General features: G+C 44.4%; 1 protein-coding gene and 1 non-coding gene across 2 annotated transcripts; one reads left to right on the top strand and one right to left on the bottom strand.

The window, feature by feature from the left end:
* The first annotated feature begins 4,954 nt into the window (after nucleotides 1–4,954).
* LOC146170758 (uncharacterized) lies at nucleotides 4,955–14,644 on the top strand. The gene is made up of 5 exons (XM_084586798.1): nucleotides 4,955–5,085; nucleotides 5,595–5,713; nucleotide 6,632; nucleotides 11,642–11,902; nucleotides 13,400–14,644. Exons 1-5 carry the CDS (start codon nucleotides 4,956–4,958, stop codon nucleotides 14,185–14,187), a joined length of 1,299 nt encoding a protein of 432 aa, XP_084442924.1. The 5' UTR covers nucleotide 4,955; the 3' UTR covers nucleotides 14,188–14,644.
* A 7,156-nt stretch (nucleotides 14,645–21,800) lies between these two features.
* Nucleotides 21,801–21,873, bottom strand: TRNAS-CGA (transfer RNA serine (anticodon CGA)). Its single transcript has one exon. It is a non-coding gene; the product is annotated as a tRNA-Ser (tRNA).
* Nucleotides 21,874–22,102: the final 229 nt, after the last annotated feature.

The raw sequence follows: 22,102 nt of genomic DNA, 5'->3' as shown, positions 1-22,102 counted from the left end.
CGCAAACAAAGTGACAAAACATGTGCGCTGTAGCAAAGCTGGGAAGACTAGTAGGCCTTGTAAAGCATAAATTCACTCAAACTATAGGGTGCGTGTGATGGCGCTAGCAGTCAGCCCTGAAAATGGTGAAAGTGCATAAAAGCGCAAGTCCCGTCTATAGTCTTGATTTCCACTCCACTCTATTTTTTATTTTTATTTGTAGGCTGCCGGGTGGATAGAATTGTGTATTAGCTCTATGATGTGGAGCGATAACATGTCAATTACAAGCCCGTGCGCTTTGCTCTTCCTTTCCTTTCGTACGTCCATGATTCATGTCATTCCGAATCACGTACTCGCTTACAAAACACAAACAAGTGAAGGATGTTGGGCTTTCTTTTGTTTCTTGTTATTATATTTTGAGTTATTTAATATTATCCCTTATTTTGGTTCTATCGCGGCAGTATATGTATACTGACATCCATCATCATTTTGAATCTTTTTCTTTGTTTCTTGCCAGTAGCACTTCCATGCTAATGTCCCGTGAGCAAAAGTGGAGATACCATGCGAACCGCTGCAATTATTATTTTTTTCTGTATAAAACAATGCACCTGACAAATTACCCTATGCATAACTTCAAAATAGCAGCTTCACCGTCACAAAATGCTGCCATGCAGTTTTGTCAAAACGCGTAGTCTCTCCACTTTTGCGCACGGGATTTTTCCACTGGCGTCCCACCTTCATCCCTTCCCTTACGGCGCGGTTCAGGTGTCCACATAGCAAGTGTGACAGATACTGCGCCTTTCCCTTCCTGTGAACCAATTAAAAAAAATTAAAAAAGAAACGGCAGCTGATTGCAAAGCGCATATTGCGGACAGTGGCGATTTGCAATCAGCTGCCGTTTCTTTTTTAATTTTTTTTTAATTGGTTCACAGGAAGGGAAAGGCGCAGTATCTGTCACACTTGCTATGTGGACACCTGAACCGCGCCGTAAGGGCGGCTGCGTTTCGATGGAGGCGAAACGAAGAGGCGTCGTGTGCTGTGCGATGTCAGCGCACGTTAAAGATCCCCAGGTGGTCGAAATTACTCCGTAGCCCTCCACTACGGCTCCTCTTTCTCTCTTTCCACTTTCATTCCCACCCTCCTCCCTTCCCCTACGGCGCGGTTCGGGTGTCCACAAAGCAAGTGTGACAGTTACTGCGCCTTTCCCTTCCTGTGAACCAATTTAACTTTTTAACAGTGGCGTCTCTAGTTCTCCGCTTAATTAATACTGTTGTTTAGCGTCTTTTTTTTTTGCCCTTTTTTATGTGGGTGTGCGTGTGTCGAGCATGCGCTAAACGAATATTTTCTGGTCAACGTTTTCAAATTGGCCCACATAGAATTAAAAAATTATTAACAGCGGTATTTGTCACACAACTACAGACAGCGCGGTCAGTCCGGCGCCTTGCAATCTGCTGCCGCTTTGCGGCAACGCAACGCTAGCAAGGCGGTATGAGTGCAAACAGTTTACGGAACCGCGGCGCCCTTTCTACATTGTTTCCACAGCGGCAGCAGCGTAACACCTCAAGTGGATTTCGAGGGCCATGCGCTCGCGTGTTCCTGCTCGTATTCCTCGAGTACGTACGATGTACCTACCAGCAACCCGATACCCATGGGAAACCCCGGCCTGCGCGGGATCGTGGTGGGAGCGGACGCCGTCGGCGGCCGCGCCGCCTCATCGCCTCTTTTTGTGTATGTGTAGTTCACTCTCCTTTCCCCAGCGAGGACCGCTGGCAGTATATCTCTCCGGCAGTCTTTTGTGTTGTTTATATTCGCCGCATCGCTTCTTTTTTGTGTGTTTAGTTCACTCTCCTTTCCCGCAAGCGCAGACCGCTGGCAGTATATCTGTCCGCGGCAGTCTTCTGTCTGTTCATTTATCTCCCGTCTTTCTCGCTCCTTGGCCCGATAACACATCCACCTCACATTTTCAAAACGCCGGCGGCTAATATGCCTATATCACATGTACACTTTTATTTCCTGCTAACGTTTCGAAGATTAAAAACAAAAACTGAAGCATAGTATTTGCTTCGGATAACCGTGCGGTGTCAGTGCATGCACATTAAAGAACCCCAGGTAGTCCAAATTTTTGCGGCGTCTTCCATGGCATATATTGTACGTTGCTTGGGACGTTAAAACCCACAAACCAAACCAAACGTACAACAGAACAGTTTACGTCGCTAATTAAAAGACCAATGTACCGGATGGTGATCAAAACACCACTATTTGGATTGGAAAACATGTATTGTCAGCAATGAGCGATTTGTGGGCACTACTCTTAGATGGCCTCAAATCGGTTCTTTTCGGATGCACGGTACATGCAGACCGCACGCTTGCTGTATTCTGCTTCGGTTTTCCAACAGATTTGAAGTTCATGCTGTTATCCCCGAAGTATAATGATATTTTCGCTTGACTATTTTAACGTCTGCGCCACATTGATCTGCACTGAGTTCTCAGGTGCCGACTGAAATGCGGCCAAAAAGCCTCTATGATCGAGCTTCATTATAACTCATTTGAAGTTGGGTTTTTCATACCTTCGTCGATCTATCCTTAAAAAAAAATGCACATTAATGACGATCATGCATCATTAACTAGCACAACATCAATCGCCAAATACGCTACAAATTTAATTCATAAGAGCCAGTAGCAGGCCCGTGCATTTTCTTTTCTTTCTTCCGACAGCCACAGCAGCAACAGACCACCAGGCGGTCTCGTGTGTGCATCGACCGTCCGTCCATGATATGGTTCATTTTTGGTTCATGCGAGTTTCTTGCCCTGCAATAATCACCTTTCGGTTCTAATCGGTTTCATACCTCTTGCAAATGTTCATCATTACTCCCGATACAGGTGCAGTCTGATGGCAACTTTTCCAAAGAAGAGACTGCGCAAAGCGTACTTGCACAGCGGTAGTGATTTGCTCCTTCCGAAGTCCACTTTTTACGAAGGACGGGCAAGTAGACATCAGCAAACGCAAATAGCGCCTTGTTCCAGTGCGAGCGACGCCGGACAGACGTCCACGCCATCAGCTACTGATCAATCCTGCTCTCATGAGCTTAGTTCAGGCGCCGATTCAACTCTGCGAGTTCCGTCACCTGCCGCAGTGAACGCTAATGTGGTAGACCACAACTGTGGGGGAAACCCTCGGCAACCTGACTACTGGCAATGCAGCGACGATGGATTGGAGGATCAGCAGCATGGCGATGCTCAGGGCGGAACGGAAGATGAGCAGCCTGACGATGAAGGCGGGGAACCGCTGGATGAGCAGCTTGGAGATTCGCTGCTGCGCGATTCGTTTGAAGAGATAGCCGTGAATTCTTTCGCGAAGTTTAGTACTGAGAAAGTGCCGAACCTTGGCACGTCCGAAGCTGGTGCCATTGCGATGAGTTTGTCATTTGCCATAGCGCACGGGCTGACGTGGACAGCGCTAGGCGACCTTGCCACGCTCATAAACAATATTGCCGGGACGCAGGTGTTACCACGCAGTTCATATACGTTTCGAAAACTTTGGACGTCACATAAAAAGGAAATTGTGAAATTTTGGTACTTGTGCGAGGAGTGTGGACACCAGCTCACTGAAGCTAACGACCATGGTGTGTGCAGCATCTGTAACAGAAGTGAAAGCATGGCTAAACTTCGGGCTAAAGGCTCTTTCTTCGTTACCCTCAATGCTCAAAGGCAACTTCGTTCCTTGATTGAACGCAACAAGGACGCCCTGGAAGAAGGGTTGACGCAGCGAAGCCAAATGCACAGTGACATCAGTGACATTACTACAGCTGCACGTTTCCATGAAATGTTTGAAGATGCAGGGCTTTCCAGTGATTATCTGACTATAACTTTGAACACAGATGGGAGCCCTGTTTTCAAATCTTCAAAAACATCTGTGTGGCCACTGCAGTTCATTGTCAATGAACTACCGCCAGATGTTCGGTTCAGGCAGCCAGTTCTGGCAGGGCTCTGGTTTGGGCCACAACACCCAAAGATGCAGACCTTCCTTGGACGCTTTGTCACTGAAATAAATGCTATGCCACCAGTCGCTTGGAGGAATAGGGACACTGCGCATTGCTCAAGACTGTTTGTGCTCTGTTGTGCTGTCGATGCGCCTGCACGGGCGTCAATCCTGCACATGGTACAATTCAATGGCATATATGGATGTCCTTGGTGCCTAACTGAAGCAAAATATTTGGAAGGTAAGCGGGTGTTTGTGTGACATATTTGTATGTATCTGTTTTTATTTGCCACTAAAAATGATTCCAGTTAGGAGTTACCAACTAGCTCAACTTGAAGCTTTAGTGAGGTAAGCATTAGACAAACCCAGTCGTATATATTACACTATACTTCGCTGATGCATTATAAATTAATGTTCATGTCAGAAAGGCCTCTGACCTGTAAACATATTTCAGCTGATCGTGGTGATGAAGTTAGAGTAATGTAGTTTATACCTGCCTTGCAGCACTGCCTAGTTGTGTGCATGTGTGTGTGTGTGTGTGAATGAGAGAGAATATAGTATCTCAATAAAAAATGCTCAGAAATGTAATGCTAACCAATGAAGTCATGTTGTTAATGTGCCCTATGTTTCTGTGCAGAGTCCTTTGCACATAGGTGGCTTACATGCAATGCCATGTGCATTGTAATCGCCTGCATCATGACTTTTGAAGTGCTGGAGCAGGTTATACTAGAATAAAGGACTATAAGTGGTATGCCATGGCACATAGATGCTGGGCAGCACGGCAGAGCAATGATGCCAGGTGCCAAACTTGCACTTAGTTTTATCACGTGCGACATTAAGATTGCTGCTGAGAGAAGTAAAACGGACCCATTGCATGTGTGTACCATCTTATTTTTAGCCTCATTGAAACCAGACTGACCTTTGTTTATTTGTTTAAATATAGCCTTTTATGCAATTAAAATCCTATATCCAATGCCTATTCTAATTTTCAGGAAGTATGCGGTACATTGGTGATGCTGGACCACCAAGGACACACAATCAGGTTCTGCAAGGCATGCATACAGCCTTTGCCCATGAAGACAGCATAAATGGCATCAAGGGGCCATCAATATTAATGGCTCTTAAAGGTAAGTTATGCATCCCTGGTTTATAATGCAGTAGCCATTCATGTTAGAAGGTAGCTGGCCAAAGAGGCTGCAAATGACACCAGAGTGCGTTACTCTCAGCAAGGAAGCTAAAGAAGTGTGTTTGACAAAAAGCTAAGAGCCACTGCAACAACATATTTTTGAACAGGTAGAGGCTGCATTGGTGTTCACAGTGATACTATGCAGGCTGTCTGCTGATTGTATTGTGAGCAGCGATATTTGAAACAGATCACTGCGGCTCTAGATATTAATTTCGTACCCTTGCTGTTGTTGAAAATAGCGGTTGCAAGGTCAGTGTTATTCTTATTTGATCTAGGATCACTGGCTTGTTCATATATTTTCTGTCGCAGCCACTGAAAAAGTATGTACATAGCTTTGTAACCTTTGTGGCTGAGGTCTTCATGCGCGTGCCATGGCTGTCATTTATTATATCAAACGTGATAACCTTGTTTATTTGTAGCAGTGCTTACATGCTGACTTTTTATTTGTAGGTTTCAACCTGGTGTCTGGCATCAGCGTGGACTACATGCATTGTGTCCTGTTAGGAGTCACCAGACAAGTTACAGACACATTGTTCAGCTCCACAAACTCTTCAGAGAGATTCTATGTTGTTAGGTACCATGCCATTCAAGCGTGATGTATTAACGGTTAGGCACACATTGTACTAATTGTGTACTTCTGGTGTTTTGCACCAGCTACAACAGTGCTCTGAAGCAGTATTTTCAGTTTCTAGGCTTCTGAGTTTCCAAGAGATCAGCTGTGAGTGGCACTATACTCAGTTTCAAACATAGCAGTCAATGCTGCTAAAGGTATGGAAGTAGTCCACTACAAAGAACAAACAAACTGCATTACTACACCTTGCATCGTAGCTCAGTGGTATGAAATACGGGGATTCATTGTTCGATTTATGAGGGACCGTGGATCAAATCCTAGCATATCTATTCTTGTTTTAGGCTTTTTTAAAAATACGAAGTAGAAAGTCAATGTGATCTGTAGATAACAAGCCCATTTTTCATCAAAGTGGAATGACTGCTTTGAAAAACACAAAATAGCTTTTATTGTTCAAAGTAGAGATTCGGTGTTTGCCATACAATGATGTGAGTCATACAGTATTGAATGTGACACTGCCACGTTTTACACTGCGAGAACATCATATTCTCGCCTTCTGAAGTCTTTTTGTGGTGATTTTATTCTACTGGTGATTAATTTGTGGTGATTTTATTTCTTTGAACCTCACTACTATCCGAGCACATTCTTTCGAAATCTTCATAGACTTCAGCTTGGAAAAGAGGGGAGTGGGCATTGTTTCTGAAGCTGTGGTTAGCAAAAAACACTTTAGCAAAAGAAAAGAGAATAAGGAGACAGCGACATCATTTTCAAGACTCAATTTTTGCAAGTTGGATAGGGAGGATCGCGTGACAACAAGGATGGTGTAGAACCTATGCCACGGTTTCCTATAGACCTTATGCAAAATTTCTGCCATCTATCAGACATTCAGCGAACCGCACTATGCGACGCCATGTTGAAGGGTTGAGCGAGTCAGCTGCGCTTACGGCTGCTGCTGTCGTGCTAGCTGCGTCTGCTTTGTGCTGTGGTTTCTGTGCTATTTGTTCGCATTCAGAGCAAAAAATGATGGAATGATAGACGATTGACTTGTCCATGCTGCTATACATTTGAATTCACATCATGAAGCGATACTGACTGCCAAAACTTCTTGCGAATGGTGGCATCAGCGTAGCTGCAAACGGCAAAGCCTTCATTGCTCCCTCGGCCCATTCCTTAACACAGTGCTCAAATGCGCGTACATGAAAATGCAAAACATATTGGTATTGCTTCCGGGTATAAAGCACGTCTGCAATGTAAGTACGCTGCGTCAGCCGCAGCGGGATGTTTTCGAATCCAGCTCGGGCAAGGCTCAACTTGTCACTGCGTCCGGCGCTTGGCCGTCATCATTGTCGTTCCGTATAGTACAGTGTAAAATAGGCTTACATGAAGGAGCTTAATATTGTCTCTTTTATTTAAACATAGGACTGGTGCTTAATAAACACTGCGCTCCTATGGACCTTCACAATTCCCAGTACAGCGCGCGCACTACTGTTCCCATCCTGTTCCCATTTTCTGTCTGGACATTCAGCCTCTGATGTATCTCATTATTGTGTAAACAACCATATAGCAGATCCCATATTCTATATGTTATTGGCTAAAACCCCCAACCACGTGAATTTGCCGGGGAAACGTTACAGGTCAATGGCGTGATTCCGTGCTTGCTGATCCTCCTCAGATATGTAGCTCCTGTTGTTGTCACATCGTGGTTCTATTTCGTAAAAACTATACTACTGTCTGCGAAGTCACATCGCAGAGGTCTGCCTTATACCCAGACGCAATGTCAAGCTCCTTTGTGGACGCGTATTCGAGCAGTACTTTGAGCAATGCGCAGATTTCACACCAGTCATTCTCCTCTCTAATACAGCCTTTTTTTTTGTAATTCTTGACAGAATTGAAGTATTTTATTTTTATTTTTTCGTTGGCGATGTCATAGATGAGCTGAGTAATGAGACAGACACCAACTATCAGAGCCTATTCAGAGTTTGTACCAATTTATAGCATTTGAGACAAGCTGTTTTTGTTTTTTGTTTAGTTTTGAGGGGGGGGCGGCAAACAAGATTTTAGTACTTTCTTTGCTTATGAAGATTTTGAATGAAAATCTGATAGCACTGTATTCTCTTGCAATATTCGGCACTAGCGACATTCTTCACAAAATCATTTTGTAAAAATGTAGTGAACACATGAGGGCTGTCTAATGTTGAATGGCGGTTTTCTTTTTATAGCTGCCAAACATACTTTTTAAAACACGAATTTATGGGGAGGGCAGTCATTTGACACCTGAACAAACATAAGTGTCATCAGTAGGCAGCTATGATACATGGTATTTTTTTTGCCATATAGGAAAAACAACAAACATTAGCAATTCACCCCGCCGGGGTGGCGCAGTGGTTACGGCGCTCGACTACTGTTCCCAAGGACGCGGGATCGAATCCCGGCCTCGGCGGCAGATTTTCGATGGAGGCGAAAAGCAAGGCGCCCGTGTGCTGTGCGATGTCAGTGCACGTTAAAGAACCCCAGGTGGTCGAAATTTCCGGAGTCCTCCACTACGGCGTCTCTCATAGCCTGAGTCGCTTTGGGACGTTAAACCCCACAAACCAACCAAACATTAGCAATTCAGCGAAGTAGTACTGTACGAAGCAATGGGCATACAGAAAATGTGATGCATACATTTATAGAACTGGGTATTTTTAGTCAAAGTAAAGTTAGAAGACGTGTGCACTCATCCTCATTTTTATTGCGATAGCCGCAGTAGCAAACCTCACTGCTAAATGCGGTAAGGCTCGCTACAAACGATATTGCTCTGTGGATAGTGATAAATGGTTGACACTTTCAATCCCTACCTCATTACACTGTTTTGATGGCACACCATGAAGGTTAAACGAAAAGAAATGTGGCATTATTTAGCAATATGGATGGGAGAAAACAAACTTGGCATGGTCCAAATTGAGGCGTAACTTTTCAATGCACCTCACATAACTCGAAGAGAAAAAACCTTGCACTAATAAAACAAAATAGCAAACAGCGCAGTGACCGCCATCGCTATAGCAACAGCAATCATGCAAACTCGAGGTAGACGAGAGCAGCCAAATGGTTGAGGCAGTTGCTGCCACGTATATACTTTGCATCATACCTTTTGCAAGCAGTGTCCTGGAGACGCATCTCAGCAACTGAAGCCTAGATGTAGTCCACTATATTCGATTCATTGATGAATTGAATGCGTAAAGACGTTAGAATATCGGGCTAGAATTTAAGAGAACAGTCTGGCGCCTTTGAAGTGCCAAAACGTGTTCTATCTGGATACTTGGACATATATACATAGTAGAGGCACAATCTGTTGACAGCTTGTATGCATGAAACCGTAAAAGCTGGGATGAGACAGACAAATTTAACACACTGTAGGCGATATATTTCCTCTGCCTTAGCGACGAGTACGGATTTGAAACCTTCCAAAGCATATTAAATAAGATACCATTTTACAATTCGGCAGCACCGTTGATCGAAAGTGCACCTAGCACGACAACCACGCAAGTAGATTTATATAAGCCTCAAAAATCCTCAAGGGATATAACTTCTACTTCTTTTCTTCTACACCCTTATTTTAGTTTTGCATACAGTAAGGGACACAACAGTATGTCGGCATTATCAGAAACAAAAAGCATTAACGAAGTCGGCCACGCGACCCACTACTATGCCGCTTGCCACTGCTCAATTCAGCTACCCTTAAACATGGTGGAAACGCACACGGCAGCCGATAGATGGCAGCAATTTTGCATAAGGTCTATTGCCATTCTGATCCTCCTTGCCCGCTCAGCAGGCTTTTTTTTTTACTTTTTTCCCCCCTAGTCCTTCTGACGACCAGGTGATGTGAAAAGGGGGAGTGGGCCTCCGGCCTACAGGAGGTGTACGCGATGTCTGCGCGCACATTGCTCAAATGTATTTCTTCGTTTTTGTATGTGTGTGTGTGTGTATGTGTGTCTGGTTACCTGTGAGGAGGTTTTGGAGGCGCTGTGCACGCGCTGGAAAGCTCATTCCCTGTTGTTACTGTTAATTGCAAACCCTTATTTCACTGATTTCTGTCCGTGGAATGAGCGAGCTGTGCTCTCTTGCTCCCATCTCATCTTTACGCTTGCGGCTTAGCACATACTCGAGGAATAACTTGGTACTGGTTCATATACTATGCAAGATAAAACGACTCAAAGACGTTGACAAGCAGGAGACAGTTGCCTTTAGGGCAAAAGTTTAGTCCGCTTGCTCGAGATGTGAATTAAAGTTGGTGGTGAAAAAAAAAAAAGATACGGGAGCGGTGATAAGGCTTTCATGCATTTCATTTCTCATTATTGTTTCTTCGCTCAAACTTGCTGGAAAACCACTGAGGAACTTGACTTGCTCTGACAGCCACCGCATGGCCTGCCCCTCCTCTCCACTAACTGAGCCTGGTCCTAGACTTTTTGCTCTACGCGGGAGGAAGCGTGAACAAATATGTTATATCATGGTCTATTTTGTTTTTGCTTGTCCACTTTGAATTTCATTGGAGTCCAGTTTCACATATGCTTTAAAACAGGCCTGAGCAGACCTTACTCAGGCGTGCAGACATGGCATTCTTTCCGCAATTGCGAGGTGAAGCGCCATTGAGGAAGAGAGATTACGATGCGGATGAGGAGTGCAAAGAGGCACCTCTGCCTTGGCTGCATTGTGTGCTCTATATGAAATGGAGTATAATTGTGACTGAATTGTAATGAACCCTGCTTCACCATGATTGTTTCTATGCTTGTACTCATTATTGGAAAGCATCATGACTAGTAAACCTAGTGATAGGCTATGATAGAAATAGTTAGAATTTACATATTTGCCATAAATGTGGCTGTATAATACAGAACCTTTTTATTTATTGAGTGTTTTTATATTCCAATTGAAATGATTCAAGGTCCTTTCATAATAAATGATTCAGGTCCTTTATTGTTGTTTTTTTGTTTCATTTCTTTATAAAAACAAATGAAATTAGGTGTACAGAAAAACACTCAGGTCAGTTACCAAATCCAATTGAGGCCCATTGTTTAGTGCTGTCGCACCAAAGTAGCTTAGCTATTGGTGTCAAATAACATTCAATATAATTTAAAGCATCCCTTAACTTTGTAGAAGACAATTTGGCTACATCTTTCACTGATTAGGTTGATTACTACTGGCTGCACACATGCTAGTATGTCATGCAAATAAAGTGTACATTACACTATATACTAGTTGTATCTAGCTGCCTCTTAGTAATAGCACATGTGTGTTGGCTGATGCTGTAAATGACTTGTGCATGAAATGGTACTGCTGTAACACGCCATGCTGTTATTACTGTTGCGGTGTACAGAGAGGTTGTGTATCACAAGCATTTCTTCTTGGGGGGTTCTTGTTTCCCATTTAGTTGTACTAGTAATGGCACAATATTCAAGTGCCTTGAACCCCTCTGGGGTGGCACAGTGGTTACGGCGCTCGATTACTGTTCCCAAGTATGCGGGATTGAATCCCGGCCTCGGCGGCTGCTTTTCGATGGAGGCGAAAAGCAAGGCGCCCGTGTGCTGTGCGATGTCAGAGCACGTAAAGAACCCCAAATGGTTGGCATTTCCGGAGTCCTCCACTACGTCTTTTGTAGCCAGAGTTATTTTGGGATATTAAGCCTCAGAAACCAACGAAGTGCTTTGCATTACAATTTGCAGCCATCGAATGCTTTTTTTTTTCATATAAGGTGGCCGGACTTGGTCAGGGTTTATTTTCCACCTTTTTCCTGCTCCCTTTGGCTTCCACTTATGCTTTAAACCAGAACTAAGTCATAAAAACATATTTAAATGATGCAGCCATGGTGCTGGTTGTTGCTTAGAAGTGCTAAAATGTTTGAATACACTGTGGTACCTTGAGTGAAAATGTTACAAATGTTTCACCTCCGCAGGAGCTCCTTCTTTCTTGAGGAAAGTGAACAGCCGGCTGTTGAGCATACAGCCTCCTCATTGCATTACCCGTCTGCCTCGTCGCATTGAGGAAAGAACGCACTGGAAGGCACCAGAATGGAAGCAGTGGCTTCTTTTTTATGCTCTTCCATGTCTCGAAGACATCTTGCCCTTGCACTACTGGCGGCACCTTGCAAAGCTGTCAGAGGCGGTGCATATTCTGCTCAGAGATGTGGTGTCAGCGCAGGAAATTGATCGCGCAGGTACTTTGTCAATTGTATTTCATATTTTTGGAGATAGAATTGGATATTCAGTGCCTTCAAGCTGAATTTCTACACTCAAGGCTGGTTGTAAAAATTTTCCAAAATTTGTTGAGGCCATGGAATGCATTAGGTCATCTATTTACTACTATTTTTTTTACTGGATATTTAATATTTCTTTCTTAGATACTATGTAATTCAGAAAAAATGTGGAAAAAATAGAGCTATAGCTGTCTCGCACAAGGCAAAGTGGCTGTCACAATGTGCTAGCGTCATAGGTTCAGCTGTCACCATAAGCAAGCTGGGTGTACCTTGCACTCAGAAGAATCACATCACCTTTATGGTGGTATGGCCATCACTGAACAAACTGCCTACCGTCTAATTGTCCTGGCTTGAGGTTATTAGGCGTTTAGCAGTGTATATTTGCTAATACATGGATGTGGCTAGATTACATGAGTGCATTTTTTCGAATTACATTCCATTTACATTTGAAGCCTTATGTACACATTGTTGCAAATCTGCGCAGGAATCTGCAAGTAGAATGATGAGGAGAAGTAGGTTTTGGACTGGGCGCGTGTGCGAGGGAGACTCTGTGCCATGTTGCCGCATTGACAAATGTGGAGACAGCGGGGATTAAAAGCAGTCAAAGGCAGCCTAGTGTCTGCCCGCCTTCCTCTATACACATCACCTAACAGTTATACAAAAGGATTTACTCTGGGCACCAGTATTGTGTTCTGTAGTGTCTTATGGCACATAATCATCTCAGGCTATCTTGCACCAATCGCAGAGTAGAAATAATTAGCTTTATAAGAAATATTTAAAGCATGTTTAAAATGTCATAACTTGTAAAAAATCTTGTATTTTTTTTAAACATAAACACAATATGAATGTGCTCTATATAGACTTCATTGACGCTTGACATATGTAACATCCAGCATAAAACAACCCTATGGTAGTTTTACACAAGAGCGTAAGGGCTCCGTGTCGAAGACAAGCCGGTGTTGGTGTTGTTCACTGTAGCATAAACATATGCAATGTATGAAAAAAAAAATGAAAAGCATCCTCTGCGTGTTTAAAATGCTATTGCATAATTAATGCTTGAGTCCTCCCGGCGTTGCATCGAATGCAAACAAATGCAAGCAGTGCTTTCCGCTGGAAGCGCACTGGAACATTCGAGCTTGCCACTTAACCTATCGCTTGGCAGGCCTTAAGAGAAAATATATAAAAAAACGGTAAAAACTGAAAAAAATACTTTAGTGTGTGTGAAACGCTCTTGCATCTAACCCTTAATGACGGAGCTGAAGTGTCCTAAATTTCGAGATAGACATTTTAATACTGCTTTGCAGCATACACTGCAGCAAGTGTCAACAACATGGACTAGGGGACATTGATTTTCAAGTGTTAAGATTACATTTGTGCTTAATAGATTATTAATTTAAATTACTATATTTTTGCCAAAGTTGTCAGTTCTTGAACGTTTCTTTTTTTTTTTCCTTTCAGAGCTCCTGCTTCTTACATTTGTGAAACGATGCGAGTCATTGTACGGTGTGACAGCAGCAACCTTCAATGTCCACCAACTGCTGCATTTAGCAAACAATGTTCGCCAGTTAAGACCACTCTGGGCAAATTCTACCTTTCGATTTGAAGCCGGCAATGGTAGACTTGTGAAGTCTATCACTGCTGCCAATGGCTTGCCTTATCAGATTACTGAGCGTGTGATAATGGGGCAGCATTTGCAACACTTCCTGGCATCCGCAAAGCTAACGAAGGAGGAAAAAACTGTTTGTGATGACTTTTTGGGCCACAAACACATATCAGATGCAGTTCAAGAAGAAGGTGTGAGTCTCCTTGGACATGCTCGGCATGCTAGCCTCACTGATGCCGAAATCAAGGCTTTGAGCGGAAGCGGATTTGCTGGTGGGAAAGTAGAGTGTTTTGAGCGATTTGTGCTCAGAAAGCAAATCTATCACAGCACACTTTACTCGAAACCAAAAAAAAGTGACAGCACTTTTGTTGAAACTGCAGAAGGCTTCTTTCAGATTGAGAAGGTGCTTAGGGTTGTCCAGGGATCTGATCATGAATGTGTTCTGCTATGCAGAGAGGTTGTTTTTCTAGATTTAGAAAACCGGCCCTTTCCAGAGCACATAAAGCCATGTTTTTTGTCTGGACGAGGCATTCCAGTTCTCATCAGAGCAAGGGATGTAGACAGAAGTTGTGTTTTTTTAAACTTCTTAGAGGACCAAAAGTCTTTCCTTGGAGTCATTCCAAACATGGTAGAAAGAGATTAATAAGTTTAAAAAAAGTGGAACTCTTCGACATAGTGGTAGGCACCACTTTGGAAGAGGATATATAATCAGATAAAACTCGAGAGTATACTCACCAGCCAATAGCACGCAGACTGTCATGACATGGAAACCTTGTACCAATACGGACAAAAGTAAACGGAGCATGCTATTTCTTTCTAAAAATTTTCATGTGCTGCATAATTGAAATTGGAAGTCATTACACAATAGCACTATGGAATGTCTTGCCCAACACCACTGTATCATACAATGATCGCAAATCATTCTGGGAAAAACTTAACTACATTTTTTTGTAAGGGCAGTCCTCTCAATCATATGTAGTACTTTATACAGTCAGTTGTATTTGGTATTGTTTTCTGATGTCATGCCTTTTACTCTGCATTTACCCATGCGTTCTTTTTATTTTTTTAACCTTTTCACTAAGCTTTGTATAACCTTTTCGAGCCACTTACCTGATATATATTATTATTCCCTCTTATTGTTACTTTTTGTTTTTGCTAATTAAGTATTCTGTCTCTGTTCTGTAGTGTTCTTGTTCTCGCTGGCATAAAATCTTGACTTTGCTTCCCCCTTATGTAATGCCATCAGGGAAGGAAAAAATGAAATGAGAGACGCTGTAGTGGAGGAGTCTGGAAATTTCGACCATTTGGGGTTTTCTAGTGTGCACCGACATCGCATGTCACACTGGTGCCTTGTTTTTTGCTTCAGTTGAAAAGGGGCCGCTGTGGCCAGGATTTGATTCGGCATCCTTGGGCACAGAAGTCGAGCGAATTAAGTCCTGTACACAAGTATTCTTTTATTAGTCATGTGGTATGTTTCCGAGAGCTTCTTTATTTCGAAACAAAGAAGCTGTTCATGCTGTTGAACAAATTTGGGTGCATTTGATTTATACACAAAAAAAAAGTTTTGGTTTGAAACAGTTCATTGTAAAATTGTCAACATTTATAGGCCTTTATGCAATAGCCAACAAGCTGGAACTGAATCTACAATTGGCAGCTGTTGTAATTTTCATCTTAATGGCTGTTTCGAGTATCATTATGGTTCTCATGCTCCTGCTTTATCCATGTGGTGCATTACAAGAGGGAGGAGGTATTTCTGCATTGTACAATATTTCTATAGATTAGCAGGTGTAGTGCTACAAATCGAACCATCTTGAATAACAAAGTCGACATGTAGTGTAGCTCGGTTGTTGGCAAAAGATTTTTTTCTTTGCCATAAGTGAAAGGGATGAATGTTTGCTTTCTGACAAAATGCTAGTGTAATAATTGTGCACAGGAGATGCTGCCTGACAAAAGAATGGTGATCTTGAACGTTGAATGCAGCATTTACACGAAATGGAAGTATAAAATTTGATAGTGCAATATGTATATGTTGAATAACAAAGTCGACATGTAGTGTAGCTCGGTTGTTGGCAAAAGATTTTTTTTTTGCCATAAGTGAAAGGGATGTTTGCTTTCTAACAAAATGCTAGTGTAATAATTATGCACAGGAGATGCTGCCTGACAAAAGAATGGTGATCTTGAACGTTGAATGCAGCATTTACACGAAATGGAAGCATAAAATTTGATAGTGCAATATGTATATGTAGAAACTATTCTGTACTTGATTGTGCTTTTGGATACATCTGAAGCGGTGATTCCTTGATGTTTTCAATAAAATCTTTGAATGGTTTTCTTGCTCATACTTTCTCTTTTGAATAAAAGCCTAGCAGAACCCTCATAATTATCTCATGCATATTTGTGAAAGTCAGAAGTTTGCATGGAATAATAACTTGCTGTTTATACACATTGTATGCAGCAAGTGCCATGTAAAGATGTTGGTTGTGCCTTTGTACAGGCTTGTGCACAGCTGTAAGTTTGGAATCAAAAGTTATTCCAAAGAAACCCGTGTTGGCGATGATATAGAAGCCTCTGGCACTAAGAGGATTTATGCTGACACTTGAAAAAATAAGTATAACCCCATTATGCACACACCATGAACCGACACTGACTGCAAAACGGGTATATACCAGCACAGGCCTTTCAAGCAAATTCAATATCCATTCGGCCAATACAAAAATAAAATTGTGAAACCCTTTATGCACTGTTTGCACTTAAACGAAGAGCCGCGCGCTTTAAAATGCGTGCTTTCAATGCCCGCGGCACTCGATATCGATTTGAGGCGCAGCATATATACGTACTTCAGAAAGAAGTGAAGGCGGTCAATTATGCTGGTGGCTTCTTACCAAATGCGAGCAAATCGAGGTGGCGGATTTCGAGACCGTTTACTAAGCGCGACAGATGGCACGGAAGTACGTGCCAAACGATCGTGCACGTACTGACGTACGTACGTTGCATCGCTATGCCGCTATGCCGCCGCCGCGACGCTCGCTGCGCGCAAACAGTCGTGAAAACGCCGATCGGCGTCATGTGAGTATGCGGAGATGTAAAAATGGCTAAACTTTGCTTGTCGTGAATTGAGCGTCATTCCGAAAGAGCGCGCGTAACAAAATATACTCGTGCATGACGGGGTCGTGGGCTACATCGCCGTTCGTCGCATACGTCAATTCACTGCAGGACCGACTGCATATGGTTGCGCCAGACGCATATTTAGGCCCTTAAGATGCACGGTATGTTCTCCAGCAATTAAACGTTAGTGCATAAACACAAATTTTCCCAGTGACTGTGATGCGGGCACTGCCCCAGTACGCAAACTGCGCGCAGTGAATCCAGTGACACTGGCACAGTTTTGCGCTGTACAGCACTGGGACCAGCGAGTTTGCAGTGAACGTCCAGTAGACGCCAACGTGACACAGTGCGACCCAGTGTGAGAGGCGGAGCGTTGCGCTGTACAACGCTGGGACCAGTGAGTTTGCAGCGAATGTCCAGTAGATGCCAGTGTGACTCGGTGCGACCCAGCGCTAAACTGCCAGCGTCAGTGCAATACAAGTGTGGCCCAGTGAATCCAAGTGCGACGCCAGTGTGGCGCAGTATTGCCAGTGTAAAAAATATACTGCTTTACACTGGAAAACACTGCCCAGTGCCCCAGTGGCACTGCATTTCACTGCATTTTTTGATAGGGTTACATGGATAATCACAGACATTAGCAATGTAATCTGTTTAGGGGAAAGATAATTAAACACAAAGTAGAAGAAAGAACAACGTGGCGATGGTGGGAACCGAACCTACGACCTCCGAATATCGCGTCCGGTGCTCTTCCAACTGAGCTACATCGGCCGCTGTCCCCCCTGCTACTTGCTTGGGTATTTGTGTTGTCTGTATACGAACCTTGAGAGTGTTCACCAGCGCCGCCCTCAACCATAGCGGCGGACGTGGAACGTCCTTTGTTACCGCCAGCGTCACGTAGAACGTGATCAAGATCGAGGGCGAAAGCTGTGCTAGAACCCTCTTACGCTACCTATGGCTTCAAGACTGCCAGAACCGAGACCCCCGTAAGCTATAAGCAGATCAATTAGGAGGAAATGAGGGTGGTTGGTATAATACATGAAGGAAGAAGCCAACAGTCGGCGAGGCCAAGGAAAGCGTTGGGGATGGTACTTTATGTATTTTTTAATGTTTACTTGGATAATCACAGACATTAGCAATGTAATCTGTTTAGGAGAAAGATAATTAAACACAAAGTAGAAGAAAGAACAACGTGCCGATTGTGGGAACCGAACCCACGACCTCCGAATATCGCGTCCGGTGCTCTTCCAACTGAGCTACATCGGCCGCTGTCCCCCTTGCTACTTGCTTGGGTATTTGTGTTGTCTGTATACGAACCTTGAGAGTGTTCACCAGCGCCGCCCTCAACCATAGCGGCGGACGTGGAACGTCCATTGCTACCGCCAGCGTCACGTAGAACGTGATCAAGAGCGAGGGCGAAAGCTGTGCTAGAAGCCTCTTACGCTACCTGTGGCCTTAAGACTGCCAGAACCGAGACCCCCGTAAGCTATAAGCAGATCAATCAAGAGCAAATGAGGGTGGTCGGTATAATACATGAAGGAAGAAGCCAACAGTCGGCGAGGCCAAGGAAAGCGTTGGGGAGGGTACTTTTATGTATTTTTTATTGTTTACTTGGATAATCACAGAAATTAGCAATGTAATCTGTTTAGGGAAAAGATAATTAAACACAAAGTAGAAGAAAGAACAACGTGCCGATGGTGGGAACCGAACCCACGACCTCCGAATATCGCGTCCGGTGCTCTTCCAACTGAGCTACATCGGCCGCTGTCCCCCCTGCTACTTGCTTGGGTATTTATGTTGTCTGTATACGAACCTTGAGAGTGTTCACCAGCGCCGCCCTCAACCATAGCGGCGGACGTGGAACGTCCTTTGTTACCGCCAGCGTGACGTAGAACGTGATCAAGAGCGAGGGCGAAAGCTGTGCTAGAACCCTCTTACGCTACCTATGGCTTCAAGACTGCCAGAACCGAGACCCCCGAAAGCTATAAACAGATCAATTAAGAGGGAATGAGGGTGGTCGGTGTAATACATGAAAGAAGAAGCCAACAGTTTGCGAGGCCAAGGAAAGCATTGGGGATGGTACTTTATGTATTTTTTTAATGTTTACATCGATAATCACAGACATTAGCAATGTAATCTGTTTAGGGGAAAGATAATTAAACACAAAGTAGAAGAAAGAACAACGTGGCGATGGTGGGAACCGAACATACGACCTCCGAATATCGCGTCCGGTGCTCTACCAACTGAGCTACATCGGCCGCTGTCCCCCCTGATACTTGCCTGGGTATTTATGTTGTCTGTATACGAACCTTGAGAGTGTTCACCAGCGCTGCCCTCAACAATAGCGGCGGACGTGGAACGTCGTTTGTTACCGCCAGCGTCACGTAGAACGTTATCAAGAGCGAGGGCGAAAGCTGTGCTAGAACCCTCTTACGCTACCTATGGCTTCAAGACAGCCAGAACCGAGACCCCCGTAAGCTATAAGCAGATCAATTAAGAGGAAATGAGGGTGGCCGGTATAATACATGAAGGAAGAAGCCAACAGTCGGCGAGGCCAAGGAAAGCGTTGGGGATGGCACTTTATGTATTTTTTAATGTTTACCAGGATAATCACAGAAATTAGCAATGTAATCTGTTTAGGGGAAAGATAATTAAACACAAAGTAGAAGAAAGAACAACTTGCCGATGGTGGGAACCGAACCCACGACCTCCGAATATCGCGTCCGGTGCTCTTCCAACTGAGCTACATCGGCCGCTGTCCCCCCTGCTACTTGCTTGGGTATTTATGTTGTCTGTATACGAACCTTGAGAGTGTTCACCAGCGCCGCCCTCAACCATAGCGGCGGACGTGGAACGTCCTTTGCTACCGCCAGCGTCACGTAGAACATGATCAAGAGCGAGGGCGAAAGCTGTGCTAGAACCCTCTTATGCTACCTATGGCTTCAAGACTGCCAGAACCGAGACCCCCGTAAGCTATAAGCAGATCAATTAAGAGGAAATGAGTGTGGTCGGTATAATACATGAAGGAAGACGCCAACAGTCGGCGAGGCCAAGGAAAGCGTTGGGGATGGTACTTTATGTATTTTTTAATGTTTACTTGGATAACCACAAAAATTAGCAATGTAATCTGTTTAGGGGAAAGATAATTAAACACAAAGTAGAAGAAAGAACAACGTGCTGATGGTGGGAACCGAACCCACGACCTCCGAATATCGCGTCCGGTGCTCTTCCAACTGAGCTACATCGGCCGCTGTCCCCCCTGCTACTTGCTTGGGTATTTATGTTGTCTGTATACGAACCTTGAGAGTGTTCACCAGCGCCGCCCTTAACCATAGCGGCGGACGTGGAACGTCCTTTGTTACCGCCAGCGTGACGTAGAACGTGATCAAGAGCGAGGGCGAAAGCTGTGCTAGAACCCTCTTACGCTACCTATGGCTTCAAGACTGCCAGAACCGAGACCCCCGAAAGCTATAAACAGATCAATTAAGAGGGAATGAGGGTGGTCGGTATAATACATGAAGGAAGAAGCCAACAGTCGGCGAGGCCAAGGAAAGCATTGGGGATGGTACTTTATGTATTTTTTAATGTTTACATGGATAATCACAGACATTAGCAACGTAATCTGTTTAGGGGAAAGATAATTAAACACAAAGTAGAAGAAAGAACAACGTGGCGATGGTGGGAACCGAACCTACGACCTCCGAATATCGCGTCCGGTGCTCTTCCAACTGAGCTACATCGGCCGCTGTCCCCCCTGATACTTGCCTGGGCATTTATGTTGTCTGTATACGAACCTTGAGAGTGTTCACCAGCGCCGCCCTCAACCATAGCGGCGGACGTGGAACGTCGTTTGTTACCGCCAGCGTCACGTAGAACGTGATCAAGAGCGAGGGCGAAAGCTGTGCTAGAACCCTCTTACGCTACCTATGGCTTCAAGACTGCCAGAACCGAGACCCCCGTAAGCTATAAGTAGATCAATTAAGAGGAAATGAGGGTGGTCGGTATAATACATGAAGGAAGAAGCCAACAGTAGGCGAGGCCAAGGAAAGCGTTGGGGATGGTACTTTATGTATTCTTTTAATGTTTACTTGGATAACCACAGACATTAGCAATGTAATCTGTTTAGGGGAAAGATAATTAAACACAAAGTAGAAAAAGAACAACGTGCCGATGGTGGGAACCGAACCCACGACCTCCGAATATCGCGTCCGGTGCTCTTCCAACTGAGCTACATCGGCCGCTGTCCCCCCTGCTACTTGCTTGGGTATTTATGTTGTCTGTATACGAACCTTGAGAGTGTTCACCATCGCCGCCCTCAACCATAGCGGCGGACGTGGAACGTCCTTTGTTACCGCCAGCGTCACGTAGAACGTGATCAAGAGCGAGGGCGAAAGCTGTGCTAGAACCCTCTTACGCTATCTATGGCTTCAAGACTGCCAGAACCGAGACCACCGTAAGCTATAAGCAGATCAATTAAGAGGAAATGAGGGTGGTCGGTATAATACATGAAGGAAGAAGCCAACAGTCGGCGAGGCCAAGGAAAGCGTTGGGGATGGTACTTTATGTATTTTTTAATGTTTACTTGGATAATCACAGAAATTAGCAATGTAATCTGTTTAGGGGAAAGATAATTAAACACAAAGTAGAAGAAAGAACAACGTGCCGATGGTGGGAACCGAACCCACGTCCTCCGAATATCGCGTCCGGTGCTCTTCCAACTGAGCTACATCGGCCGCTGTCCCCCCTGCTACTTGCTTGGGTATTTGTGTTGTCTGTATACGAACCTTGAGAGTGTTCACCAGCGCCGCCCTCAACCATAGCGGCGGACGTGGAACGTCCTTTGCTACCGCCAGCGTCACGTAGAACGTGATCAAGAGCGAGGGCGAAAGCTGTGCTAGAAGCCTCTTATGCTACCTATGGCCTTAAGACTGCCAGAACCGAGACCCCCGTAAGCTATAAGCAGATCAATCAAGAGGAAATGAGGGTGGTCGGTATAATACATGAAGGAAGAAGCCAACAGTCGGCGAGGCTAAGGAAGCGTTGGGGATGGTACTTTATGTATTTTTTAATGTTTACTTGGATAATCACAGACATTAGCAATGTAATCTGTTTAGGGGAAAGATAATTAAACACAAAGTAGAAGAAAGAACAACGTGCCGATGGTGGGAATCGAACCCACGACCTCCGAATATCGCGTCCGGTGCTCTTCCAACTGAGCTACATCGGCCGCTGTCCCCCCTGCTACTTGCTTGGGTATTTATGTTGTCTGTATACGAACCTTGAGAGTGTTCACCATCGCCGCCCTCAACCATAGCGGCGGACGTGGAACGTCCTTTGTTACCGCCAGCGTCACGTAGAACGTGATCAAGAGCGAGGGCGAAAGCTGTGCTAGAACCATCTTACGCTATCTATGGCTTCAAGACTGCCAGAACCGAGACCACCGTAAGCTTTAAGCA

The sequence above is a fragment of the Amblyomma maculatum genome, unplaced genomic scaffold (assembly GCF_055883805.1).
Source record: "Amblyomma maculatum isolate TAMU_Amacu unplaced genomic scaffold, ASM5588380v1 scaffold_54, whole genome shotgun sequence".
In the NCBI taxonomy this organism is placed as follows: Eukaryota; Metazoa; Arthropoda; class Arachnida; order Ixodida; family Ixodidae; genus Amblyomma; species Amblyomma maculatum.
The sequence above is the reverse complement of the archived record's forward strand: the minus strand, read 5'-3'. Positions and strand labels throughout refer to the sequence as shown.

Bases quoted from the DNA above. Each gene is read 5' to 3' on its own strand.
- LOC146170758 (XM_084586798.1), top strand. From the start codon at position 4,956: ATGCGGTACATTGGTGATGCTGGACCACCAAGGACACACAATCAGGTT. The intron at 5,086-5,594 runs GTAAGTTATGCA...TTTTATTTGTAG, and splicing joins AATATTAATGGCTCTTAAAG to GTTTCAACCTGGTGTCTGGC. The intron at 11,903-13,399 runs GTACTTTGTCAA...TTTTCCTTTCAG, and splicing joins GCAGGAAATTGATCGCGCAG to AGCTCCTGCTTCTTACATTT.